General features: G+C 53.2%; 2 protein-coding genes across 3 annotated transcripts in view; both read left to right on the top strand.

Moving 5' to 3' along the window:
• The window catches only part of eps8l2 (EPS8 signaling adaptor L2), a 57,264-nt gene extending 43,433 nt beyond the window's left edge, over window positions 1–13,831 (top strand). For both annotated transcript variants that reach the window (XM_069181738.1, XM_069181737.1), the window contains exons 12-21: window positions 2,455–2,529; window positions 2,904–3,052; window positions 4,003–4,153; window positions 4,360–4,394; window positions 4,497–4,608; window positions 5,261–5,392; window positions 7,471–7,570; window positions 7,853–8,036; window positions 8,864–8,996; window positions 10,395–13,831. In XM_069181738.1, the coding sequence (XP_069037839.1) occupies window positions 2,455–2,529; window positions 2,904–3,052; window positions 4,003–4,153; window positions 4,360–4,394; window positions 4,497–4,608; window positions 5,261–5,392; window positions 7,471–7,570; window positions 7,853–8,036; window positions 8,864–8,996; window positions 10,395–10,472 (1,149 nt within the window). In that variant the 3' untranslated portion in view covers window positions 10,473–13,831. The remainder of the gene's footprint in view (window positions 1–2,454; window positions 2,530–2,903; window positions 3,053–4,002; window positions 4,154–4,359; window positions 4,395–4,496; window positions 4,609–5,260; window positions 5,393–7,470; window positions 7,571–7,852; window positions 8,037–8,863; window positions 8,997–10,394) is intronic.
• A 1,200-nt stretch (window positions 13,832–15,031) lies between these two features.
• On the top strand, window positions 15,032–22,074 carry polr2l (RNA polymerase II, I and III subunit L). Its single transcript, XM_069181729.1, has 3 exons — window positions 15,032–15,129; window positions 17,260–17,479; window positions 21,542–22,074. The coding sequence occupies exons 2-3, from the start codon at window positions 17,385–17,387 to the stop codon at window positions 21,648–21,650; spliced, it is 204 nt and encodes a 67-aa protein (XP_069037830.1). The 5' UTR covers window positions 15,032–15,129; window positions 17,260–17,384; the 3' UTR covers window positions 21,651–22,074.
• Window positions 22,075–23,026: the final 952 nt, after the last annotated feature.

Raw genomic sequence — 23,026 nt, 5'->3', positions numbered from 1 at the left:
TGTCACTATTCTCTCTTCAGTGTCATCACCCCTGTACCCTCATCTGACACTCAGCTCTGTTACAGTACATCTTCCGTCACTCGGCTCTCTTCAGTGTCATCACTTCTGTACCCTCATCTGGCACTCAGCTCTGTTACGTCCTCTGTCACTACTCTCTCTTCAGTGTCATCACCCCTGTACCCTCATCTGACACTCAGCTCTGTTACATCCTCTGTCACTCGGCTCTCTTCAGTGTCATCACCCCTGTACCCTCATCTGACACTCAGCTCTGTTACATCTTCCGTCACTCGGCTCCCTTCAGCGTCATCACCCCTGACCCTCATCTGACACTCAGCTCTGTTACATCTTCTGTCACTCGGCTCTCTTCAGTGTCATCACCCCTGACCCTCATCTGACACTCAGCTCTGTTACGTCCTCTGTCACTACTCTCTCTTCAGTGTCATCACCCCTGTACCCTCATCTGACACTCAGCTCTGTTACATCTTCTGTCACTCGGCTCTCTTCAGTGTCATCACCCCTGACCCTCATCTGACACTCAGCTCTGTTACATTTTCTGTCACTCGGCTCTCTTCAGGTCATCACCCCTGACCCTCATCTGACACTCAGCTCTGTTACATCCTCTGTCACTACTCTCTCTTCAGTGTCATCACCCCTGTACCCTCATCTGACACTCAGCTCTGTTACATCTTCTGTCACTCGGCTCCCTTCAGCATCATCACCTCTGTACCCTCATCTGACACTCAGCTCTGTTACATCTTCTGTCACTCGGCTCTCTTCAGTGTCATCACCCCTGACCCTCATCTGACACTCAGCTTTGTTACGTCCTCTGTCACTACTCTCTCTTCAGTGTCATCACCCCTGTACCCTCATCTGACACTCAGCTCTGTTACAGTACATCTTCCGTCACTCGGCTCTCTTCAGTGTCATCACTTCTGTACCCTCATCTGACACTCAGCTCTGTTACGTCCTCTGTCACTACTCTCTCTTCAGTGTCATCACCCCTGTACCCACATCTGACACTCAGCTCTGTTACATCTTCTGTCACTCGGCTCTCTTCAGTGTCATCACTTTTGTACCCTCATCTGACACTCAGCTCTGTTACATCTTCTGTCACTACTCTCTCTTCAGTGTCATCACCTCTGTACCCTCATCTGACACTCAGCTCTGTTACATCTTCTGTCACTACTCTCTTCAGTGTCATCACCCTTGACCCTCATCTGACACTCAGCTCTGTTACATCCTCTGTCACTACTCTCTCTTCAGTGTCATCACCCCTGTACCCTCATCTGACACTCAGCTCTGTTACATCTTCCGTCACTCGGCTCTCTTCAGGTCATCACCCCTGACCCTCATCTGACACTCAGCTCTGTTACGTCCTCTGTCACTACTCTCTCTTCAGTGTCATCACCTCTGTACCCTCATCTGACACTCAGCTCTGTTACATCTTCTGTCACTCGGCTCTCTTCAGTGTCATCACCCCTGACCCTCATCTGACACTCAGCTCTGTTACATCTTCCGTCACTCGGCTCCCTTCAGTGTCATCACCTCTGTACCCTCATCTGACACTCAGCTCTGTTACCTCCTCTGTCACGCGGCTCTCTTCAGTGTCATCACCCCTGTACCCTCATCTGACACTCAGCTCTGTTACATCTTCCGTCACTCGGCTCCCTTCAGTGTCATCACCTCTGTACCCTCATCTGACACTCAGCTCTGTTACCTCCTCTGTCACTAGGCTCTCTTCAGTGTCATCACGCCTGTACCCTCATCTGACATTCAGCTTTGGTCCATTACATCATATCCATTACACGTTATCACCTGTCACCTGTGACCCAGCTCAAAATGTATTACGCTACCACTGTAACTTTATGTCATTGACAGTTCTGTGACTTCACCTCTGTTGCCTCATTTGTGACCGAGCTCTGATCTATCTCATCACCTCTGTTGCTTCTTCTCCAGTCTTCTATGTTGTTAGTGATCCCAGTTAAATCAAAGTGTACTCTGTCTTTCGGGTGTTAGATACAATTATCTTAAATATTGGAAATGGAGAGAATTTTGCTTTGGTGTCTCATTTGATGAAAACAAACATGCTCCTACATGACCCACACAGATCTTGGGGGTGAGCAGCTGGACCGGGCCGTGCTGGGAGGTGGATGGGCTCGGTGTCGGTGATCGGCACTGAGGAGCCACAGCTCTCCGCAGCTGTGCTGCTGGGCAAGACCCAGCCGCCCGGTCCCGCTGTCGGACGGGTTTTAGTGTTTTTAACAGGGGAGCAGGACTGGCCAAAGGCAGGTCTGCAGTGATTACAAACGTTAGAATGGGGTTGTAGTCTGGAGGGGGTGAAGGAGTTGCGAGGGGGTCTGGGAGAGGAGAGAATCAGACACTCAAGGGGAGAGAGAGAGGAAGGAAAGGTCTGCAAGTACCACCCTGATCTTGCCCTCACACTGCCTCCTGTAGGCCCGACTGCAGAAACACATCCAGAACCCCAGTGCCGCAGAGCTGATCCATTTCCTGTTTGGACCACTGGAGCTGGTGAGACGCTGACTGGATGGCCTGCTGACCACTGACCACTGACCACTGACTGCCTGATTGGCTGACTGCTGTTTGGCAAACCTCCCAATGAGAACCTGAATAGTGTGACCACTGAGTGTCTGACCCATCACGCTGAATAGCTGACATACTGACTGACACTGTTGTGTTGATGCAGTGTGTTGTGTGTTAATGCAGCCTGCCGTGTGTGTTAATGCAGCATGCTGTGTTGTGTTGTGTTAATGTAGCATTTTGTGTGTTATTGCACCCTACTGTGTTGTGTGCTGTGCTGTGTTGTGTTGTGTTGTGTTGTGTTAATGTAGAATTTTGTGAGTTAATGCAGCCTACTGTGTTGTGTGCTGTGCTGTGTTGTGTAGGTGCTGCAGAGCTGTGGGGGTCCCGAGTTGCCCCGATCGGTGCTCAGCCCCCTCCTGTCTCGGGAAGCAGTGGACTTCCTGAGGGGTCACCTGACCCCCAAGGAGATGGGGGTGTATGAGCTGCTGGGGGAGGCCTGGACTCGGAGCAGGTCAGACACATGTCCCTCTCTCTCCCATCCCTCTCTCTCCCATTCCTCTCTCCCCCATCACTCTCTCTCCCCCATCACTCTCTCTCCCCCATCACTCTCTCTCCCACATCACACTCTCTCTCCCATTCCTCTCTCTCCCATCCCTCTCTCTCCCCCATCACTCTCTCTCCCCCATCACTGTCTCTCTCTCCCATCCCTTTCTCTCTCCCATTCCTCTCTCTCTCCCATTCCTCTCTCTCTCCCATTCCTCTCTCCCCCATCACACTCTCTCTCCCACATCACACTCTCTCTCCCATCCCTCTCTCTCTCCCATCCCTCTCTCTCCCCCATCACTCTCTCTCCCCCATCACTGTCTCTCTCCCACATCACACTCTCTCTCCCATCCCTCTCTCTCTCCCATCCCTCTCTCTCCCCCATCACACTCTCTCTCCCATCCCTCTCTCTCTCCCATCCCTCTCTCTCCCCCATCCCTCTCTCTCCCCATCACTCTCTCTCCCCCATCACTGTCTCTCTCCCATCCCTCTCTCTCCCCCATCCCTCTCTCTCCCCCATCCCTCTCTCTCCCCCATCACTGTCTCTCTCCCATTCCTCTCTCTCTCCCATTCCTCTCTCCCCCATCACACTCTCTCTCCCACATCACACTCTCTCTCCCATCCCTCTCTCTCCCCCATCCCTCTCTCTCCCCCATCACTGTCTCTCCCCCATCCCTCTCTCTCCCCCATCCCTCTCTCTCCCCCATCCCTCTCTCTCCCCCATCACTCTCTCTCCCCCATCACTGTCTCTCTCCCATTCCTCTCTCTCTCCCATTCCTCTCTCTCCCCCAACACTCTCTCTCTCCCATCATTCTCTCTCTCCGACTCCTCTCCCCCAGCAGGAGCACGGTGCCTGACACACTGACGAACTCTTCTGTGTCTCCTGTTCTCACGCCTCCTCTCTCTCTCGGGCTCCAGGGCGGACTGGCCGCAGGATCCGCACGCCCCGCCCTACTATCCCAAGTTCCGGAACGGCTGGGAGCCGCCGGCGGAGATGTTCCAGGGCGTCCCCTGGGAGAGAGAGGGGTCCCAGCCAGGGCCCGCGGACTACAGGAGGCCCTCCGAGGAGGTGTGAGGAGAGGGGGGCAGGGTGGGGATTAGGGGGGACAGGAATGTAGATGATTGGACACAGTGGGGATTGGGGGGACAGGAATGTGGATGATTGGACACAGTGGGGATTGGGGGGACAGGGAGGGGGAGCTGGACGAGGGGATGGGTGGGCAGCACACCTGTGCAGATCGGTGACTGTCTCTCTCCTCCTGTCCTCTCTCGCAGTTCCCAGCGGCACAGGCCTGCCCCCCGCTGAACGGGTACGTAGCCGCGGGGTCCCCCTTCTGTGTGACAGGGTGCTCGGGGGCAGGGGGTGTCTGGTCAGGCTCGCTCAGTGCTCTCCTGTCCTCCCGGTGTCGCAGGAATTTCGATCCGCCCAGAGCAGGCCATCCCAGGAAGTACGCCAAGATCCGCTACCACTTCGTCGCCAGAAACGCCAACGAGCTGTCGGTGCTGCAGGACGAGGTGCTGGAGGTACGAGACGGTCAGAGGCAGCGAGTGGGTCAGCGAGTGTGTGTGTATCAGTGTGTGTCAGCGAGTGTGTGCGGCAGTGTGTGCCATTGTGTGTGCGTCAGTGTGTGTGCTTCAGTGTGTGCCAGCGAGTGTGTGTGTATCAGTGTGTGTCAGCGAGTGTGTGCGTCAGTGTGTGCCATTGTGTGTGTGCGTCAGTGTGTGTGCTTCAGTGTGTGCCAGCGAGTGTGTGTGTATCAGTGTGTGTCAGCGAGTGTGTGCGTCAGTGTGTGCCATTGTGTGTGTGCGTCAGTGTGTGTGCTTCAGTGTGTGCCAGCGAGTGTGTGTGTATCAGTGTGTGTCAGCGAGTGTGTGCGGCAGTGTGTGCCATTGTGTGTGTGCGTCAGTGTGTGTGCTTCAGTGTGTGCCAGCGAGTGTGTGTGTATCAGTGTGTGTCAGCGAGTGTGTGCCATTGTGTGTGTGCCATTGTGTGTGTGCTTCAGTGTGTGCCAGCGAGTGTGTGTGCGTCAGTGTGTGTGCTTCAGTGTGTGCCAGCGAGTGTGTGTGCGTCAGTGTGTGTCAGCGAGTGTGTGTGGGTCAGTGTGCATCAGTGTGTGTGCGGGTCAGTGTGTGCGCCTGTCAGCGTGTATCAGTGTGTGTGTGCTGCCACCTGCAGGTCTTGGAGGATAACAAGCAGTGGTGGAAGCTGCAAAACCGCAGTGGGCAGGCGGGGTACGTCCCCTTCAACATCCTGGACGTCGTCAAGCTGGAGGAGCCCCACGGTGTGCCTGAGCCCCTCTACAGCCAGGTACACCTGTAATAACACCTGGACACCACACCTGTGTACAGCCAGGTTCACCTGTAATAACACCTGGACACCACACCTGCGTACAGCCAGGTACACCTGTAATAACACCTGGACACCACACCTGCGTACAGCCAGGTTCACCTGAAATAACACCTGGACACCACACCTGCGTACAGCCAGGTTCACCTGTAATAACACCTGGACACCACACCTGCGTACAGCCAGGTACACCTGTAATAACACCTGGACACCACACCTGCGTACAGCCAGGTTCACCTGTAATAACACCTGGACACCACACCTGCGTACAGCCAGGTACACCTGTAATAACACCTGGACACCACACCTGCGTACAGCCAGGTTCACCTGTAATAACACCTGGACACCACACCTGCGTACAGCCAGGGACACCTGTAATAACACCTGGACACCACACCTGCGTACAGCCAGGGACACCTGTAATAACACCTGGACACCACACCTGCGTACAGCCAGGTTCACCTGTAATAACACCTGGACACCACACCTGCGTACAGCCAGGTTCACCTGTAATAACACCTGGACACCACACCTGCGTACAGCCAGGTACACCTGTAATAACACCTGGACACCACACCTGCGTACAGCCAGGTACACCTGTAATAACACCTGGACACCACACCTGCGTACAGCCAGGTACACCTGTAATAACACCTGGACACCACACCTGCGTACAGCCAGGGACACCTGTAATAACACCTGGACACCACACCTGCGTACAGCCAGGTACACCTGTAATAACACCTGGACACCACACCTGCGTACAGCCAGGTACACCTGTAATAACACCTGGACACCACACCTGCGTACAGCCAGGTACACCTGTAATAACACCTGGACACCACACCTGCGTACAGCCAGGGACACCTGTAATAACACCTGGACACCACACCTGCGTACAGCCAGGTACACCTGTAATAACACCTGGACACCACACCTGCGTACAGCCAGGTACACCTGTAATAACACCTGGACACCACACCTGCGTACAGCCAGGGACACCTGTAATAACACCTGGACACCACACCTGCGTACAGCCAGGGACACCTGTAATAACACCTGGACACCACACCTGCGTACAGCCAGGGACACCTGTAATAACACCTGGACACCACACCTGCGTACAGCCAGGTACACCTGTAATAACACCTGGACACCACACCTGCGTACAGCCAGGTACACCTGTAATAACACCTGGACACCACACCTGCGTACAGCCAGGGACACCTGTAATAACACCTGGACACCACACCTGCGTACAGCCAGGGACACCTGTAATAACACCTGGACACCACACCTGCGTACAGCCAGGTACACCTGTAATAACACCTGGACACCACACCTGCGTACAGCCAGGTACACCTGTAATAACACCTGGACACCACACCTGCGTACAGCCAGGGACACCTGTAATAACACCTGGACACCACACCTGCGTACAGCCAGGTTCACCTGTAATAACACCTGGACACCACACCTGTGTACAGCCAGGGACACCTGTAATAACACCTGGACACCACACCTGTGTACAGCCAGGGACACCTGTAATAACACCTGGACACCACACCTGTGTTCAGCCAGGTACACCTGTAATAACACCTGGACACCACACCTGTGTACAGCCAGGTACACCTGTAATAACACCTGGACACCACACCTGTGTACAGCCAGGGACACCTGTAATAACACCTGGACACCACACCTGTGTACAGCCAGGGACACCTGTAATAACACCTGGACACCAAACCTGTAGAGCCACGTACACCTGAAATAACAGACAGCACAGCTGTACAGCCAGTTACACCTGTATAAAGTACTGCACAGCTGTAGCTCCAGTTACACCTGTATAAAGTACTACACAGCTGTAGTTCAAGGCACATGTGTATAAAGTACTACACCAAGCACATTTGAACGTCCCTTCCTGTTCTCAAAAGCAGACAGGTTAAAGGAACTAAATCTCTTTAGTCGTCAATATTGAAGATTAATTGTGAAGCACGTATTCAAAATCCTCAAACGCATCTGTCTCTGTCTCCCCCAAGCCAAACCAGGGGTATCGGGGACCCCCACCCTCCAGCCCTCTGAGTCGTGGCAACAGCTACGAGATTGTGGGGCCACGCATGTCCCCCCGCGACAAGGACCGTGAGTATCGTGCGAGCACAGCCCTACGTGTGTCCCTGCTCGTGTCCCTGCACATGTCCCTATCCATGTCCCCATGCGTGTCCCCGACCCTGTCCCTGCACATGTCCCCGACCCTGTCCCTGCTCATATCCCTGCATGTGTCCCTGCGCATGTCCCTATCCATGTCCCCGTGCGTGTCCCCGACCCTGTCCCTGCACATGTCCCCGCATGTGTCCCCGCGCATGTCCCTGTCCCTGCGCATGCCCCCGCGTGTTCATGAGGCTCCCTGTCCTCTCTGTCCAGCGCGTGCCCAGCACATGGACGAGGTCAACGACGAGCTGCTCAAGCGCATCACCAACACCAGGGGTCAGCCGCCCGCCAGGAACTTCCGCGTCGAGCGACAGGCCAGCGCGCCCGTGCCCCTGACCTTCGACTCGCCGCCCGCCCAGGTCTCCACCTGGCTGCAGAGCAAGGGCTTCTCCAGACCGTGAGTCCGCCCGTCGTCTTGTCCATCTCAGCGCAGTGTTCATGTACTGGAGTGTCCAGTCAGTGTGTCTGTATGAACCCCTCTGTCTCAGTGCAGTGTTCATGTACTGGAGTGTCCAGTCAGTGTGTCTGTATGAACCCCTCTCTCTCTCAGTGCAGTGTTAATGTACTGGAGTGTCCAGTCAGTGTGTCTGTATTAACCCCTCTCTCTCAGTGCAGTGTTCATGTACTGGAGTGTCCAGTCAGTGTGTCTGTATAAACCCCTCTCTCTCAGTGCAGTGTTAATGTACTGGAGTGTCCAGTCAGTGTGTGTGTATTAACCCCTCTCTCTCTCAGTGCAGTGTTAATGTACTGGAGTGTCCAGTCAGTGTGTCTGTATGAACCCCTCTCTCTCAGTGCAGTGTTAATGTACTGGAGTGTCCAGTCAGTGTGTCTGTATGAACCCCTCTCTCTCTCTCAGTGCAGTGTTAATGTACTGGAGTGTCCAGTCAGTGTGTGTGTATTAACCCCTCTCTCTCAGTGCAGTGTTAATGTACTGGAGTGTCCAGTCAGTGTGTCTGTATTAACCCCTCTCTCTCTCAGTGCAGTGTTAATGTACTGGAGTGTCCAGTCAGTGTGTCTGTATTGACCCCTCTCTCTCTCAGTGCAGTGTTAATGTACTGGAGTGTCCAGGCAGTGTGTCTGTACGAACCCCTCTCTCTCAGTGCAGTGTTAATGTACTGGAGTGTCCAGTCAGTGTGTCTGTATGAACCCCTCTCTCTCAGTGCCGTGTTCATGTACTGGAGTGTCCAGTCAGTACTATGTGCTGTATCGACCCCTCTCTCCCAGGACGGTGGAGTGCCTGGGGATCCTGACTGGAGCCCAGCTGTTCTCTCTGAATAAGGAGGAGCTGCGGAAGGTGTGTGGGGACGAGGGCTCCAGGGTCTACAGCCAGACCACAGTGCAGAAGGCCCAGCTGGAGGTGAGGCAGCGGCTCGGGACAGACAGGCCGTCTATACAGGAGGAGATTGTATAGGAGCCCGGAGCTTCTGTACAGTTATATACAGCATGGAGAAGGCATATAATCAGAAGCTTTAGGACACCCATCTCTACTGCCCCACCTAACATTCTCTTGAAATCAGAGAATTGTAGTGGTGTCCAGTCATCTGTATGAACCCCTCTCTCTCTCAGTGCAGTGTTAATGTACTGGAGTGTCCAGTCAGTGTGTCTGTATGAACCCCTCTCTCTCAGTGCAGTGTTAATATACTGGAGCGTCCAGTCAGTGTGTCTGTATTAACCCTTCTCTCTCTGTGTGCAGTGTTCATGTACTGGAGTGTCCAGTCAGTGTGTCTGTATTAACCCCTCTCTCAGTGCAGTGTTAGTGTACTGGAGTGTCCAGTCAGTGTGTCTGTATGAACCCCCCTCTCTCAGTGCAGTGTTAATGTACTGGAGTGTCCAGTCAGTGTGTCTGTATTAACCCCTCTCTCTCTCTCAGTGCAGTGTTAATGTACTGGAGTGTCCAGTCAGTGTGTGTGTATTAACCCCTCTCTCTCTCAGTGCAGTGTTCATGTACTGGAGTGTCCAGTCAGTGTGTCTGTATGAACCCCTCTCTCTCAGTGCAGTGTTAATATACTGGAGCGTCCAGTCAGTGTGTCTGTATTAACCCTTCTCTCTCTCTGTGCAGTGTTCATGTACTGGAGTGTCCAGTCAGTGTGTCTGTATTAACCCCTCTCTCAGTGCAGTGTTAGTGTACTGGAGTGTCCAGTCAGTGTGTCTGTATTAACCCCTCTCTCAGTGCAGTGTTAGTGTACTGGAGTGTCCAGTCAGTGTGTCTGTATTAACCCCCCTCTCTCTCAGTGCAGTGTTAATGTACTGGAGTGTCCAGTCAGTGTGTCTGTATGAACCCCTCTCTCTCAGTGTTCATGTACTGGAGTGTCCAGTCAGTGTGTCTGTATTAACCCCTCTCTCAGTGCAGTGTTAGTGTACTGGAGTGTCCAGTCAGTGTGTCTGTATTAACCCCTCTCTCAGTGCAGTGTTAGTGTACTGGAGTGTCCAGTCAGTGTGTCTGTATTAACCCCCCTCTCTCTCAGTGCAGTGTTAATGTACTGGAGTGTCCAGTCAGTGTGTCTGTATGAACCCCTCTCTCTCAGTGTTCATGTACTGGAGTGTCCAGTCAGTGTGTCTGTATTAACCCCTCTCTCTCTCAGTGCAGTGTTCATGTACTGGAGTGTCCAGTCAGTGTGTGTGTATGAACCCCTCTCTCTCAGTGTTCATGTACTGGAGGAGTGTGAGACGTCAGGCTCATTCAGATCATCTGTATATGGAGTAATGAAGGCCCGAATGGCCTCCCCTCACCCTTCGCCTCTTGTGTTTCTCTCAGAAGAGCCAGGGGGACTCGGAGCTGCAGGAGATCATGAAGAGAAGGCAGGAGAGGGTGGAGTCCAGCTCGCAGCCCTGAGCGTGCTCGCAGCGTCTGTCAGCTGCGCCCCAGTGAGAGTGAGGTCACAGCAGACTGGCCCCTGCCCACACGGCCACCCTTCCCACAGTCCCCCACTCTGGTCTGCTCTCACTGCACGGCCAGTCCCGTTATGTCATGACATCACAGTGATCCCAGCACTGGAGTGACATAAGCAAGAGAACATCTCAACTCCACACTGTGGACAAACTGTCCCTTTCTCTACCCCATCTCTCTGTCTCTCCCACTGTCTCTGTCTCTCCCACTGTGTCTCTCTCTGTCTCTCTCACTGTGTCTCCATGTCTCTCTGTCTCTTTGTCTCTCCCAGTGTCTCTCTCTGTCTCTCCCACTGTGTGTCTCTCTGTCTCTCCCACTGTTTGTCTCTCTGTCTCTCCCACTGTGTGTCTCCATGTTTCTCTATCTCTTTGTCTCTCTCTGTCTCTCGCACTGTGTGTCTCTTTGTCTCTCGCACTGTGTGTCTCTTTGTCTCTCGCACTGTGTCTCCATGTCTCTCGCACTGTCTCTCTGTCTCTCCCACTGTGTGTCTCTCCCTGCGTTCAAACACATCACCATCTGTTGCTGTTTGCCTGAATGTCTGTGTCCTGCCCTGTTTCAGCTGTGTCCCTGGGCTTATCCTCTGCTCTTGCTGGGGCCCAGACCTGCAGGCCCTGTGATCGCTTGGCTCTCAAACACACAAAAGACTGTGCTGGACCTGTTTCCTGAATAAATACCACTCACTGTAGCTCTACACACACAGTGGGGTGCTGGCAGGGTTTGGGGTACAGTTTAAGAAGAGGGGGGTTCAGACTGGAGGACCCACCCTGCAAGTTAACACGACGAAATCCTCTATATTAGAAACAAAGGTTATTAGCATCACTAGATTAGGAGCTTCAATGGGCATTTCTCAATATTGTCTAAATGAATACTGTAATAAAGCTGGACTAGAGAGGGGATCTAGGCTTGTCTTTTGCGTTGTAAACAGAATAGGAGGCTCTTCTTTGCACAGAGGGTGGTGGGAGTGTGGAACAAGTTGCCCAGTTGTGCTGTTATAGCTGATGCCCTGCGTTCTCTTTGTCCAGTTTGAGGGTGTAATTCTGTAACCCCTGAGCAGCTGCCAGCACAGAGTGCTCGTTAGGGCTCTGAAGACTCGTTAATCCTAGCAAATCGTAGTTATGAATCATACTGTCCTCAGGGGGCCGATACTGACATCTACAACCATACTAGTCTGCAGATCCATGAAACCCCAAGGGGTCTGTTCAGCTGTGTTCCTGAGACCCCCCCCCCCAAAATGGCAGCTGGGGTCCCCGAGAGACCTGGCCGAGCTGGGGGGGGCTCAGGTCAGAGCAGCTGTCGGGCAGCCTGGTCCCCGGGTTCGAGCAGGCTCCAGTCAGGGATACGCCTCTGTGCAGCTGGTACCAGGGGGTTTGGGGTACAGGGGGTGCCAGTGTGGTGCCCCTGCAGCCTGCTGGTGGAGGGAGGGAGAATCTTCGCTTTTCCATCTTTACTCATTCATCTCCATAAACGCGAACTCAGTCCTGCGTCTTGGAAATCCAGCTCCCCAATAAACGCGCTGCTCTGAACCGCGGAGCCGAAGGATGAGCCCACCCCCGCGAGGGCGCCGGGCGGGGGAGGGTTACTGCGGCGTCAGGCGATACCGCTGACCCTTGTACTGGCGCTCCGTGAAGCAGCGGAGCGGACTGATAAGGGCTGATAACGGAGGCGAAGGTCTCTGGCGCAGCGCCGCGGTGACGGAGGTCACGGCGCGTCGGCTCGGTTGACAGCCGCGCCCGAGCGCTGGGCTGTGTCGTGCTGCCCCCTGCTGGCCACATCGGGTATCGCGCCCGTCCGGCCCACACTGGGGAACAGGGCGAAACGCACTGGGATTTTAAATAACCACAGAAAGTCAGGACCTTGGTTTAATGTCTCATCCGCACGAAGGCGCCTTTTTTTACAGTATAGTGTCCCCGTCACTACACTGGGGCAGCAGGGTGAGCGCCCCCTGCTGACCCCACTCACACCTCTTCCAGCAGCAGCCCCAGCTTTCCCGGGAGTCTCCCCTCCAGGTACTGGCCAGGCTCACACTGCTGGGCTGCAGGGGGCTGTGGCTTCAGCTGTGTTGCACTGACATATCAGATAGTCCATCCATCCCTCTTCCAGCTGGTTTATCCAGGACAGCGTGAGGGAGCCGGAGCCACACAGGGCACACACACACACATTCACAGGGCACGCACAGACACATTCACAGTCACACTCACAGGGCACACACACACACATTCACAGGGCACGCACACACACATTCACAGGGCACGCACAGACACAGACACACACACATTCACAGGGCACACACAGACACACACACACACTAACACATTCACAGGGCACACACATTCATAGGGCACACACATTCACAGGGCACGCACAGACACAGACACACACACATTCATAGGGCACACACATTCACAGACACACTCACAGGGCACACACACACACACATTCACAGACACACTCACATGGCACACACAGACACACACATTCACAGACACACTCACAGGGCACACACACACACATTCACAGAAACAACTCACATGGCACACACACAGACACACACACATTCACAGGGGCACACAGACTCACTCACACAGACTAACACAGACACACACAGACAAGACTCGCACACAAGGTAGATCTTAGTGGAATCCACGAGGAAGATCGAAACCTGTGGATTAATTGTACTGATGAGTTGCTGAGTGCTGAGTCACAGTAAATGTGGCCCGACCCCTTGACCCCTGACCCCTGACCCCTGACCCAGGGGAGGAGGAGGAGGAGGGAGGCCGGACAGCACAGCAGGGAACGATTCCTGATTACTGTCCTCTTCCCTCCCACACGTTCATCATCATCATCCTCAGAAACTTTTACAGTTTCGAGTCCGCCTTTAAGAGTTGCATCAAGAAAAAAAGGCAGTGACAAGACAGAGGAGAGAAGCCACAGTCTTCAAGGTCTTTAAGATGTCTGGGATGACCTGCAAGCTCTTCAGGAAGTCGGAAAAGGGCTGCCAGGCCAGAATCCACATTTGCAGCTGGGCCACATATGGAAAACGTCATTTCACACTTGTCGAAGAGCTTGCAGATCATGCCAGCCATCGGAAAGACCTCCACCTTCTCTTTACCCTTCAGTTAGCTCTTCCACACCTCCGATCTCCTTTCTTCTCCTCCTGTCTTCCTGTTTCTAGATCGTGGGTGGGTTTATACAGTTTGATTAGGTCCCACGTCTGTGAAGCCCTGCTGATTGGTCATTACTGTATACGGCACCATGTCATAATCTTTGCTTTTCCCGAAAGACCAATAAACAAATCAAAGATAAAAGTTGCATCTGAAGTGCTTTACAGTGGGTGTAAAAAAGCAGTTTTAAGACTAGCAAGTTACAAAGTACAGAAAGGAAAGCCGATCGCTGAGACGTGCAGCAGGAGTTGGAGCATGGAGAGGACAGATTGAAATGCTCTCAGGGCGGGAGACTGTCTGACATCCGTGGGGAGAGAATTCCACAGCTTTGGGGCGCAGCAGGAGAAGGCCCTGTCCCCCACAGAGTGTGGACGTCATTATAAATTCTTTAAATAATAATAATAATAATTGCTTACACTTATATATAGCGCTTTTCTGGCCCCTCCACTCAAAGCGCTTTACAGGTAATGGGGATCCCCTCCACCACCACCAGTGTGCAGCCCCACCTGGATGATGCGACGGCAGCCGTAGTGCGCCAGAACGCTCCCCACACACCAGCTATCAGTGGGGAGGAGAGCAGAGTAATGAAGCCAATTCATAGATGGGGGTTATTAGGAGGCCATGATTGGTAAGGGCCAGGGGGAAATTTGGCCAGGACACCACGGTAACATCCCTATTCTTTTCATGAAACACCCTGGGATTTTTAATGACCACAGAGAGTCAGGACCTTGGTTTTACGTCTCATCCGAAGGACTGAAGTGTCCCCGTCACTATACTGGGGCAGTAGGACCCACAGAGACCGCAGGGTGAGCGCCCCCTGCTGGCCCCACTAACACCTCTTCCAGCAGCAGCCTCAGCTTTCCCAGGAGTCTCCCATCCAGGTACTGGCCAGGCTCACACCAGCTGAGCTCCAGTGGGCTGCCAGTTGTGAGCTGCAGAGTGATATGGCCGTAGCGTGTAAATTCCAGGCATCGCTAACTGGGAGGCTAGAAGCTTTTGAATGAAATGCATTAACGAAAGTGAGGGAAATATTGTAACAACAGCAGCGGCAGGAGCAGTAATCCCGTTGATCGTGTCGCGCTCTTACAGCAGGGGAGAAAAAAGCTCGATGACCTCATGAAAGGATGAGAAATCCGCCGTCGACAATCGCAAAAGGAAAAATCTAGAACCCTGAGGACGAATTGACCCACCGGGACACCGTTGCTCAGAACGTACCAATATTGAGAAAATAGGGGTCAGCTAAGAATCGTATTATAATCCTGTTTCCTTATGAACCCAAAGTTTAATTTAGGCAATGGAAATATGGGATTCTATTAGAAAGGTCTTTAGATTAATAATAACCGACGATTGCGTCATTAATAGTACTGTGCCCATTAGTTCCTCTTTATAGCAGCGGCGCTGTGTGGTCTGTTCCGGCAGTGTGGTTGACGCGTGTGTGGACGGTGAGTGTCAATAATTCCGAGCTATTTATCTTTAATTCGTATAAACTGGGAGTTAGGACGCACTTATTTTAGGGTCTAGGTTATCGAGGGTCCTGCAGGGAGCTGTTCTGTCTAGTTTCAGTCGCTTTAACGAGCTTCAGCGTGGCTGGTTGGTGATGGAGGAGAAGCGGGAAGAGAGATCGCAGACATGCTGGATGATGAACAGTGTTTCCGCAGTGATAAGGGACGTGTTGCCAGGGTCGAGCTGTAAAACGGGGAGATCTGTGTTCAGGTCGTGTGCGAGATGAGCGTCTTGTCGAGACGCGGCGTCTCCGCATGGCGACGTGATCACGCGTGTGTGGAAATGTCTCCCGTGTGCCTCTGAGGGCAGGAATGGAGATACGGGGTGTCCGGCCGGAGAATGAGAATGCACCCCCCCGTGAGGCCTGCCCGTGAGAGCAGGGGCGAATGAAGGTGATCGGAGGCCCCTAGGCTACAGGTTGTGTAGACACCCCTGGTCATCCCAGTACCAGGAACAAGCGAGAGAAAATACTGTAATAATTCAGTGATGTGTTCAGAGTCAGGGCTGCCACCGCCGATTCACACGGAGTATGACGCGACACACACACACACACAACCATAGCCTGTACTGTAAGTACACCAATGCAACCAATAAATCAGCTTCACAGCCAATCAGCGAGCTGACAGCAGAAATCATGTGAGTTTTTTTATTTAGGCATAATCAGAACACAAATCGTGCAACAACAACACGATCAGCACAGCAGAGAACAGTGAGCACCCTGGGCGAGCGCATTTCTACAAGAACAACACCAGCAATCCCAGGACACAGTCAGTCAGTCAAGACACTGCATCCACGATGAGATACGAAAGATACAGGCCACAAACCAAACAGCAGGGCCCCCCAGAACACGTTCTTACCTGTAGAAGGTTTCCTGTCTTGTTTTCCTTGCAGCTCAGCTATGACCCGCAGTTGTTGCAGCACTGGCTGGGGTCGGGGTCTGGCTCAGGCCGACTAGACGACGATCCGGCAGACTTGAAATAACCAGTCCGTCTGGGGACTTTTTCAGTAGCGCCCCTCCTGCTGGGCTTTTCGCCGTTGGGCCCCGCTATCACGTTCTCTATCGCCCACGCAGCTGAGAGCCAGCGTACACTTGCACCCAAGGTGACCCGCAGGGCGACACCACAGTGATATCAACACCGCCGGAATACATTTGAACTGTGAAACCCATGGCGTCTGATGGAGCCTGCTCGCAGAATCTGTATGTTGTTCTGTACCCATAGAGTGGTAGGAGCTGGGAACTCCTGCTGAATTCGCATGCTAAACTCTACCCTTCAGGCTGGCTTGAGCACAGATGCTTCTCCCTCCCTGTGTTGAACTCCCACCTTCTGTACTAAACACCCTGGTGGGGAATGTTTACACTAAACTCGCTGATAAGAAAGGAATGTTTTAAGTGCTTTCTGAGTCCTGGAGTTTCTTGAGAAAGCTACCTCAAAGACAGGAGGGGAAGGGTGTAGAGAAAAGTGTATATAGGCGATGTAGAGTCATATCCCCCCTGAGCTGCGATAACTCCTGTGGTCCTTATTGTGGCTCCTTGTAGGCCTACAGTAAAGCTTGGCTGGACGAACGACACTTCAGGCTCGGATCTCTTGGTTTCTACACATCTATCCGATCATCGAGTCACAGGCTATTCAGTGGGGCCCACAGGTCCCTTACAAAATAATAATAACGTAACAAATTCGGGTTCTGGGGCTTGTGCCCTCACTGCCTGGGCTCGAACCCGGGTCTTGCTGGCTGAGCTAAAGAAGACCTTCCTCAGTTATGAGCAGGGGCGTGTTCGTTACAGTAACAATAATTCTGTCCAGTCAGGGGCCCCTGGTCAGTCTGGGCCTCTAGGCTACAGCCTATGCCAGCCTGTTCGTTAATCCGCCCCACTTGTGAGGGTGCACCCCCGCTCAGAGGCCTGGCTGTGAGGGTGCACCCCCACTCTGAGGCCTGGCTGTGAGGGTGCACCCCGCCCTGCAGGGGTTGCTCACAGGAGTCTCTGGGGTGACGTGCCCCCGCGGGCTCGGACAGAGGAATGGCGCTGGTCGTGTGGGCCGAGGGCCTGACCTCTCTGCTTGCCTCTGCAGGTGCCTGAGTCCCGCCTGAGTCCCGCCTGAGTCCCGCCTGAGTCCCGCCTGAGTCCCGCCTGAGTCCCGCCTGAGTCCCGCCTGAGTCCCGCCTGAGTCCCGCCTGAGTCCCGGTCTCCGCGGCGATGATCATCCCTGTGCGCTGCTTCACCTGCGGCAAGATCGTGGGGAACAAGTGGGAGGCGTACCTGGGGCTCCTGCAGGCGGAGTACACTGAGGGGTGAGTGTGTGTGTGTGTGTGTGTGTGAGAGAGAGAGTACACTGAGGGGGGAGTGTGTGTGTGTGAGAGAGAGTACACTGAGGGGGGAGTGTGTGTGTGTGTGAGAGAGAGAGTACACTGAGGGGGGAGTGTGTGTGTGTGTGTGTGAGAGAGAGAGTACACTGAGGGGGGAGTGTGTGTGTGTGTGTGAGAGAGAGAGTACACTGAGGGGGGAGTGTGTGTGAGAGAGAGAGAGAGAGTACACTGAGGGGTGAGTGTGTGTGTGTGTGTGTGAGAGAGAGAGTACACTGAGGGGGGAGTGTGTGTGTGTGAGAGAGAGAGTACACTGAGGGGGGAGTGTGTGTGTGTGTGTGTGAGAGAGAGAGTACACTGAGGGGGGAGTGTGTGTGTGTGTGTGAGAGAGAGAGTACACTGAGGGGGGAGTGTGTGTGTGTGAGAGAGAGAGTACACTGAGGGGGGAGTGTGTGTGTGTGTGTGTGAGAGAGAGAGTACACTGAGGGGGGAGTGTGTGTGTGTGTGTGAGAGAGAGAGTACACTGAGGGGGGAGTGTGTGTGTGTGTGAGAGAGAGAGAGTACACTGAGGGGTGTGTGTGTGTGTGAGAGAGAGAGTACACTGAGGGGGGAGTGTGTGTGTGAGAGAGGTCCTGAGGCTCACCGACCTGAGCCACACCAACACTAACCAGCCTCAGGACAGCACTGCTAGAGCACCACAACCAAGACTCAACCACATCACAGCACAGATCAAACAGCAATATCTCACACACTGGGACACACACACACAAACACAACATAAACTGGAATGCTACAGAACCTTAAACAGACAATACACACTAGCTGAATATTTGACCAAAATAAAAAATAACAAACAGAAACAGACCCTGACAAGTACAGGCTCAGTGACCACAGCCTCGCCATAGAAACTGGGCGACACAGGCAGACCTGGCTGCCCAGAGAGGACAGGCTGTGCTCCCACTGCCAGCAGGGAGAAATAGAGACAGAGGTGCACTTCCTACTGCACTGTGACAGATACTCTGGGATTAGAGAAACATTCTTCCCGAAATTCAGAAATCTAGTCCCAGAGTTCCCACACCTGCCAGAATCACAATGGGTCCCAATCCTACTGGGAGAGGGAGGAGGGAACTCAGTTGATCTGGCAGCCCAGTATGTGATCTCCTGTCACAGCCTGAGGAACTGTGAGTCCGTCTCCCAATAATGCTCCAGCTGCCTACAGTATGTCAATATTATATAATATGTCTTTGTTGTAAATGTCTGTAACATGTCTGTAGATTTTATTTTACTTCTATTTTTTGTTTTGTTCTATGTTAATTTTATTATTTTTATTTGCTTTGGCAACACTGATTGTACCCATCGGTCATGCTAATAAAGCACCTTGAATTGAATTGAATTGAGTACACTGAGGGGGGAGTGTGTGTGTGAGAGAGAGTACACTGAGGGGGGAGTGTGTGTGTGAGAGAGAGTACACTGAGGGGGGAGTGTGTGTGTGAGAGAGAGTACACTGAGGGGGGAGTGTGTGTGTGAGAGAGAGTACACTGAGGGGGGACTGTGTGTGTGAGAGAGAGTACACTGAGGGGGAGAGTGTGTGTGTGTGAGAGAGAGAGTGTGTGTGTGAGAGAGAGAGTGTGTGTGGCAGCTCTCCTCTGTTTCCTCTCCCCTTGTCTCAATTCAATTCAATTCAATTCAAGGTGCTTTATTAGCATGACCGATGGGTACAATCAGTGTTGCCAAAGCAAATAAAAATAATAAAATTAACATAGAACAAAACAAAAAATAGAAGTAAAATAAAATCTACAGACATGTTACAGACATTTACAACAAAGACATATTATATAATATTGACATACTGTAGGCAGCTGGAGCATTATTGGGAGACGGACTCACTGTTCCTCAGGCTGTGACAGGAGATCACATACTGGGCTGCCAGATCAACTGAGTTCCCTCCTCCCTCTCCCAGTAGGATTGGGACCTGTTGTGGTTTTGGCAGGTGTGGGAACTCTGGGATTAGATTTCTGAATTTCGGGAAGAATGTTTCTCTAATCCCAGAGTATCTGTCACAGTGCAGTAGGAAGTGCACCTCTGTCTCTATTTCTCCCTGCTGGCAGTGGGAGCACAGCCTGTCCTCTCTGGGCAGCCAGGTCTGCCTGTGTCGCCCAGTTTCTATAGCCAGGTTGTGGTCACTGAGCCTGTACTTCGTCAGGGTCTGTTTCTGTTTGTTATTTTTTATTTTGGTCAAATATTCAGCTAGTGTGTATTGTCTGTTTAAGGTTCTGTAGCATTCCAGTTTATGTTGTGTTTGTGTGTGTATGTCCCAGTGTGTGAGATATTGCTGTTTGATCTGTGCTGTGATGTGGTTGAGTCTGGGTTGTAGTGCTCTAGCAGTGCTGTCCTGAGGCTGGTTAGTGTTGGTGTGGCTCAGGTCGGTGAGCCTCAGGACCAGCTGGCTCAGGGGGCTCTGTTTTGGGCTCAGCTCTTGGCTCAGCAGGGCTTTGTGGTGGTAGGAATTTTGGTCGCTGTTTTTTAGGTGTAGCCAATACTTTAATATTCTTTTCTGTATGTTTATCAATAGTGGGTACTGGCCTAATTCGGCCCTGCACCCGTTGTTAGGAGTTTTTCTCTGCACACGGAGGATGATTCTACAGATCTCCATGTGCAGAGTTTCTGTGGGGTGTTTGTCCCATTGGGTGTAATCCTGGTCTGTGAGGGGACCCCAAACTTCACTGCCGTATAGGGCAATGGGTTGGATTACACTTTCAAATATTTGGAGCCAGATTCTTGTTGGTGGGTTGATGTTGAAGAGCCTCCTTCTTATTGCGTAGAAAGCCCTGAGTGCCTTCTCCCTCAGTGCCTTCACTGCCAGGTCAAAACTCCCGGAAGAGCTGATGGTGAGACCGAGATATGTGTAGCTGGATGTGTGCTCCAATGTGTTCTTGTTCAGTGTGAATTTGTACCTGTTTCCCTGAGGTCTGGCTTTCTTCTGGAAAACCATAACTCTGGTCTTGTCCAGATTGACTGTCTCTCTCTCTCTCTCCCATGATTCTTCCCTCTTCTGATTCTCTCTCCCCCTGGAGGGCCCAGCCATGCGACGCTCTGTCACTGTACCCCTGTGTCACTGTACCCCTGTGTCACTGTACCCCTGTGTCACTGTACCCCTGTGTCACTGTACCCCTGTGTGCTGTACCCCTGTGTCACTGTGCCCTGTGTCACTGTACCCCTGTGTCACTGTACCCCTGTGTCACTGTACCCCTGTGTGCTGTACCCCTGTGTGCTGTACCCCAGTGTCACTGTACCCCTGTGTGCTGTACCCCAGTGTCACTGTGCCCTGTGTGCTGTACCCCAGTGTCACTGTACCCCTGTGTGCTGTACCCCTGTGTGCTGTACCCCTGTGTCACTGTGCCCTGTGTGCTGTACCCCTGTGTGCTGTACCCCTGTGTGCTGTACCCCTGTGTGCTGTACCCCTGTGTCACTGTGCCCTGTGTGCTGTACCCCTGTGTCACTGTGCCCTGTGTGCTGTACCCCTGTGTGCTGTACCCCTGTGTGCTGTACCCCTGTGTGCTGTACCCCAGTGTCACTGTGCCCTGTGTGCTGTACCCCTATGCCCTGTGTCACTGTACCCCTGTGTGCTGTACCCCTATGCCCTGTGTCACTGTGCCCTGTGTGCTGTACCCCTGTGTCACTGTGCCCTGTGTGCTGTACCCCAGTGTCACTGTGCCCTGTGTGCTGTACCCCTGTGTGCTGTACCCCTGTGTGCTGTACCCCAGTGTCACTGTACCCTGTGTGCTGTACCCCTATGCCCTGTGTCACTGTACCCCTGTGTGCTGTACCCCTGTTCCCCTGTGTCACTGTACCCCGGTGTCACTGTACCTCTGTGTGCTGTACCCCTGTACCCCTGTGTCACTGTGCCCTGTGTCACTGTACCCCTGTAGGCTGTACCCCTGTGCCCTGTGCCCTGTGTCACTGTACCCCTGTGCCCTGTGTCACTGTGCCCCTGTGTGCTGTGCCCCTGTGCCCTGTGCGCTGTACTGACTAGCCTGCTCTCTCTCCCAGCGATGCCCTGGACGCTCTGGGTCTGAAGAGGTACTGCTGTCGCAGGATGCTCCTGGCTCACGTTGACCTCATTGAGAAACTGCTCAACTACGCCCCCCTGGAGAAATGATCAGTGTGCACAGCGCCCCCTCCTGGAGCCCCGGTCAGCGTGCACGCCGCTGGGCACAGCGCCCCCTCCTGGAGCCCCGGTCAGCGTGCACGCCGCTGGGCACAGCGCCCCCTCCTGGAGCCCCGGTCAGCGTGCACGCCGCTGGGCACAGCGCCCCCTCCTGGAGCCCCGGTCAGTGTGCACGCTGACCAATACCACGACTCACCGCAATGGAAAGACCTCGCTGGCATGCTGATCAAATACTTCCACCTCGGTGGACAGGACTGACCGCCTGCCTCCCCCCCACAGTGGACAGGACTGACCGCCTGACCCCTGTGACCTCCAGCAGTCTCCCTCCTCTTCACATCTGCTGTGGACTGTGCCTGTGAATTACTCTGTTAATAGTGTTTTTTTTTTTAAATAAAGATAAAACATTTTGCTTGAATGGACTTTTCTTCATAAATAAAACGTGTTGCCTGGGCCTGCAGCACCTAATCATTGTTTTTCCTTAAAGGCACTGTAGAAAAAGTTTACTATGTCTTTTAGATGAAGTTGTAGTACACAGACAGGCTCATTGTTACTGAACCTAGTTGGGCTCTGAGCACAGTGGCTTGGGGCTCGTTAAAAGGATGTTCAGGAAGAGGCGGCGTCTCGTTTGTAAAACCCTGATCCAGCGCCTTGCTGGCCTGCTCCAGCTGTTCCTGAGCAAGCTGCTCCGAGCTCTTGTCGGCACTGGTCCCAGGACACAGGTCCCAGCACGAGGGACAAGGCGCAGGGACACCTGAGCAGCAGTGAAGAGAACTTGCAAACTCCCCAGAGAAGGATCCTGGGGCAGCCGTTTGATATCGTTATATTTCACATTCGCACCTGCGTTGCCTTCTGCTCAGTCACTCCTCTCGCTGGGAATTCAAGCCGTGCCGCAAGAACAGGTGCTGGTTTATTCACAGCTTCTCTTTTCGGCCTGGAACAAACCTGGCCTTGCGGCCGACCTGAAGCGTGACCTTTCGGGAGGTGGCAGTGAGCGCTGTGGGTACTGTGCTGGGGGAGTGTTCGTTAACATTTCAGGTGCATGGCTGGGGGTGTTAAGGTGCCAGTCACTCCCGATGTAGCGGTGCCCTCGTTTCTTTACGTGCTGCTGTATCACTAGAGTCACAGTCTAGTTCGCTGCTCATCCGGGTCCTGCAGCCGCAGCACAGCTGGAGACCGTTGCTCAGCTTTTTATATGAAGTTTATCAGCATATTTTTTCTTTGGGGTGTGTGTGCGCGCTCTTTTGAAAGGTCAATTAATTTACTTTCACTACCCTGCGTGGCCGATCTGGGCTCCGAACGGGTGTGTTTCTGGACAGGATTCGGTCCAGTCCAGCTGGGGGCCTGGAGGGCAGAGACGCGCGTCAGTC

This window comes from Lepisosteus oculatus, chromosome 21 (genome assembly GCF_040954835.1).
Source record: "Lepisosteus oculatus isolate fLepOcu1 chromosome 21, fLepOcu1.hap2, whole genome shotgun sequence".
Classification (NCBI taxonomy): Eukaryota; Metazoa; Chordata; class Actinopteri; order Semionotiformes; family Lepisosteidae; genus Lepisosteus; species Lepisosteus oculatus.
This window is presented reverse-complemented; position numbering and strand designations above follow the sequence as displayed.

Bases quoted from the DNA above. Each gene is read 5' to 3' on its own strand.
- polr2l (XM_069181729.1), top strand. From the start codon at position 17,385: ATGATCATCCCTGTGCGCTGCTTCACCTGCGGCAAGATCGTGGGGAAC. The intron at 17,480-21,541 runs GTGAGTGTGTGT...TCTCTCTCCCAG, and splicing joins CAGGCGGAGTACACTGAGGG to CGATGCCCTGGACGCTCTGG.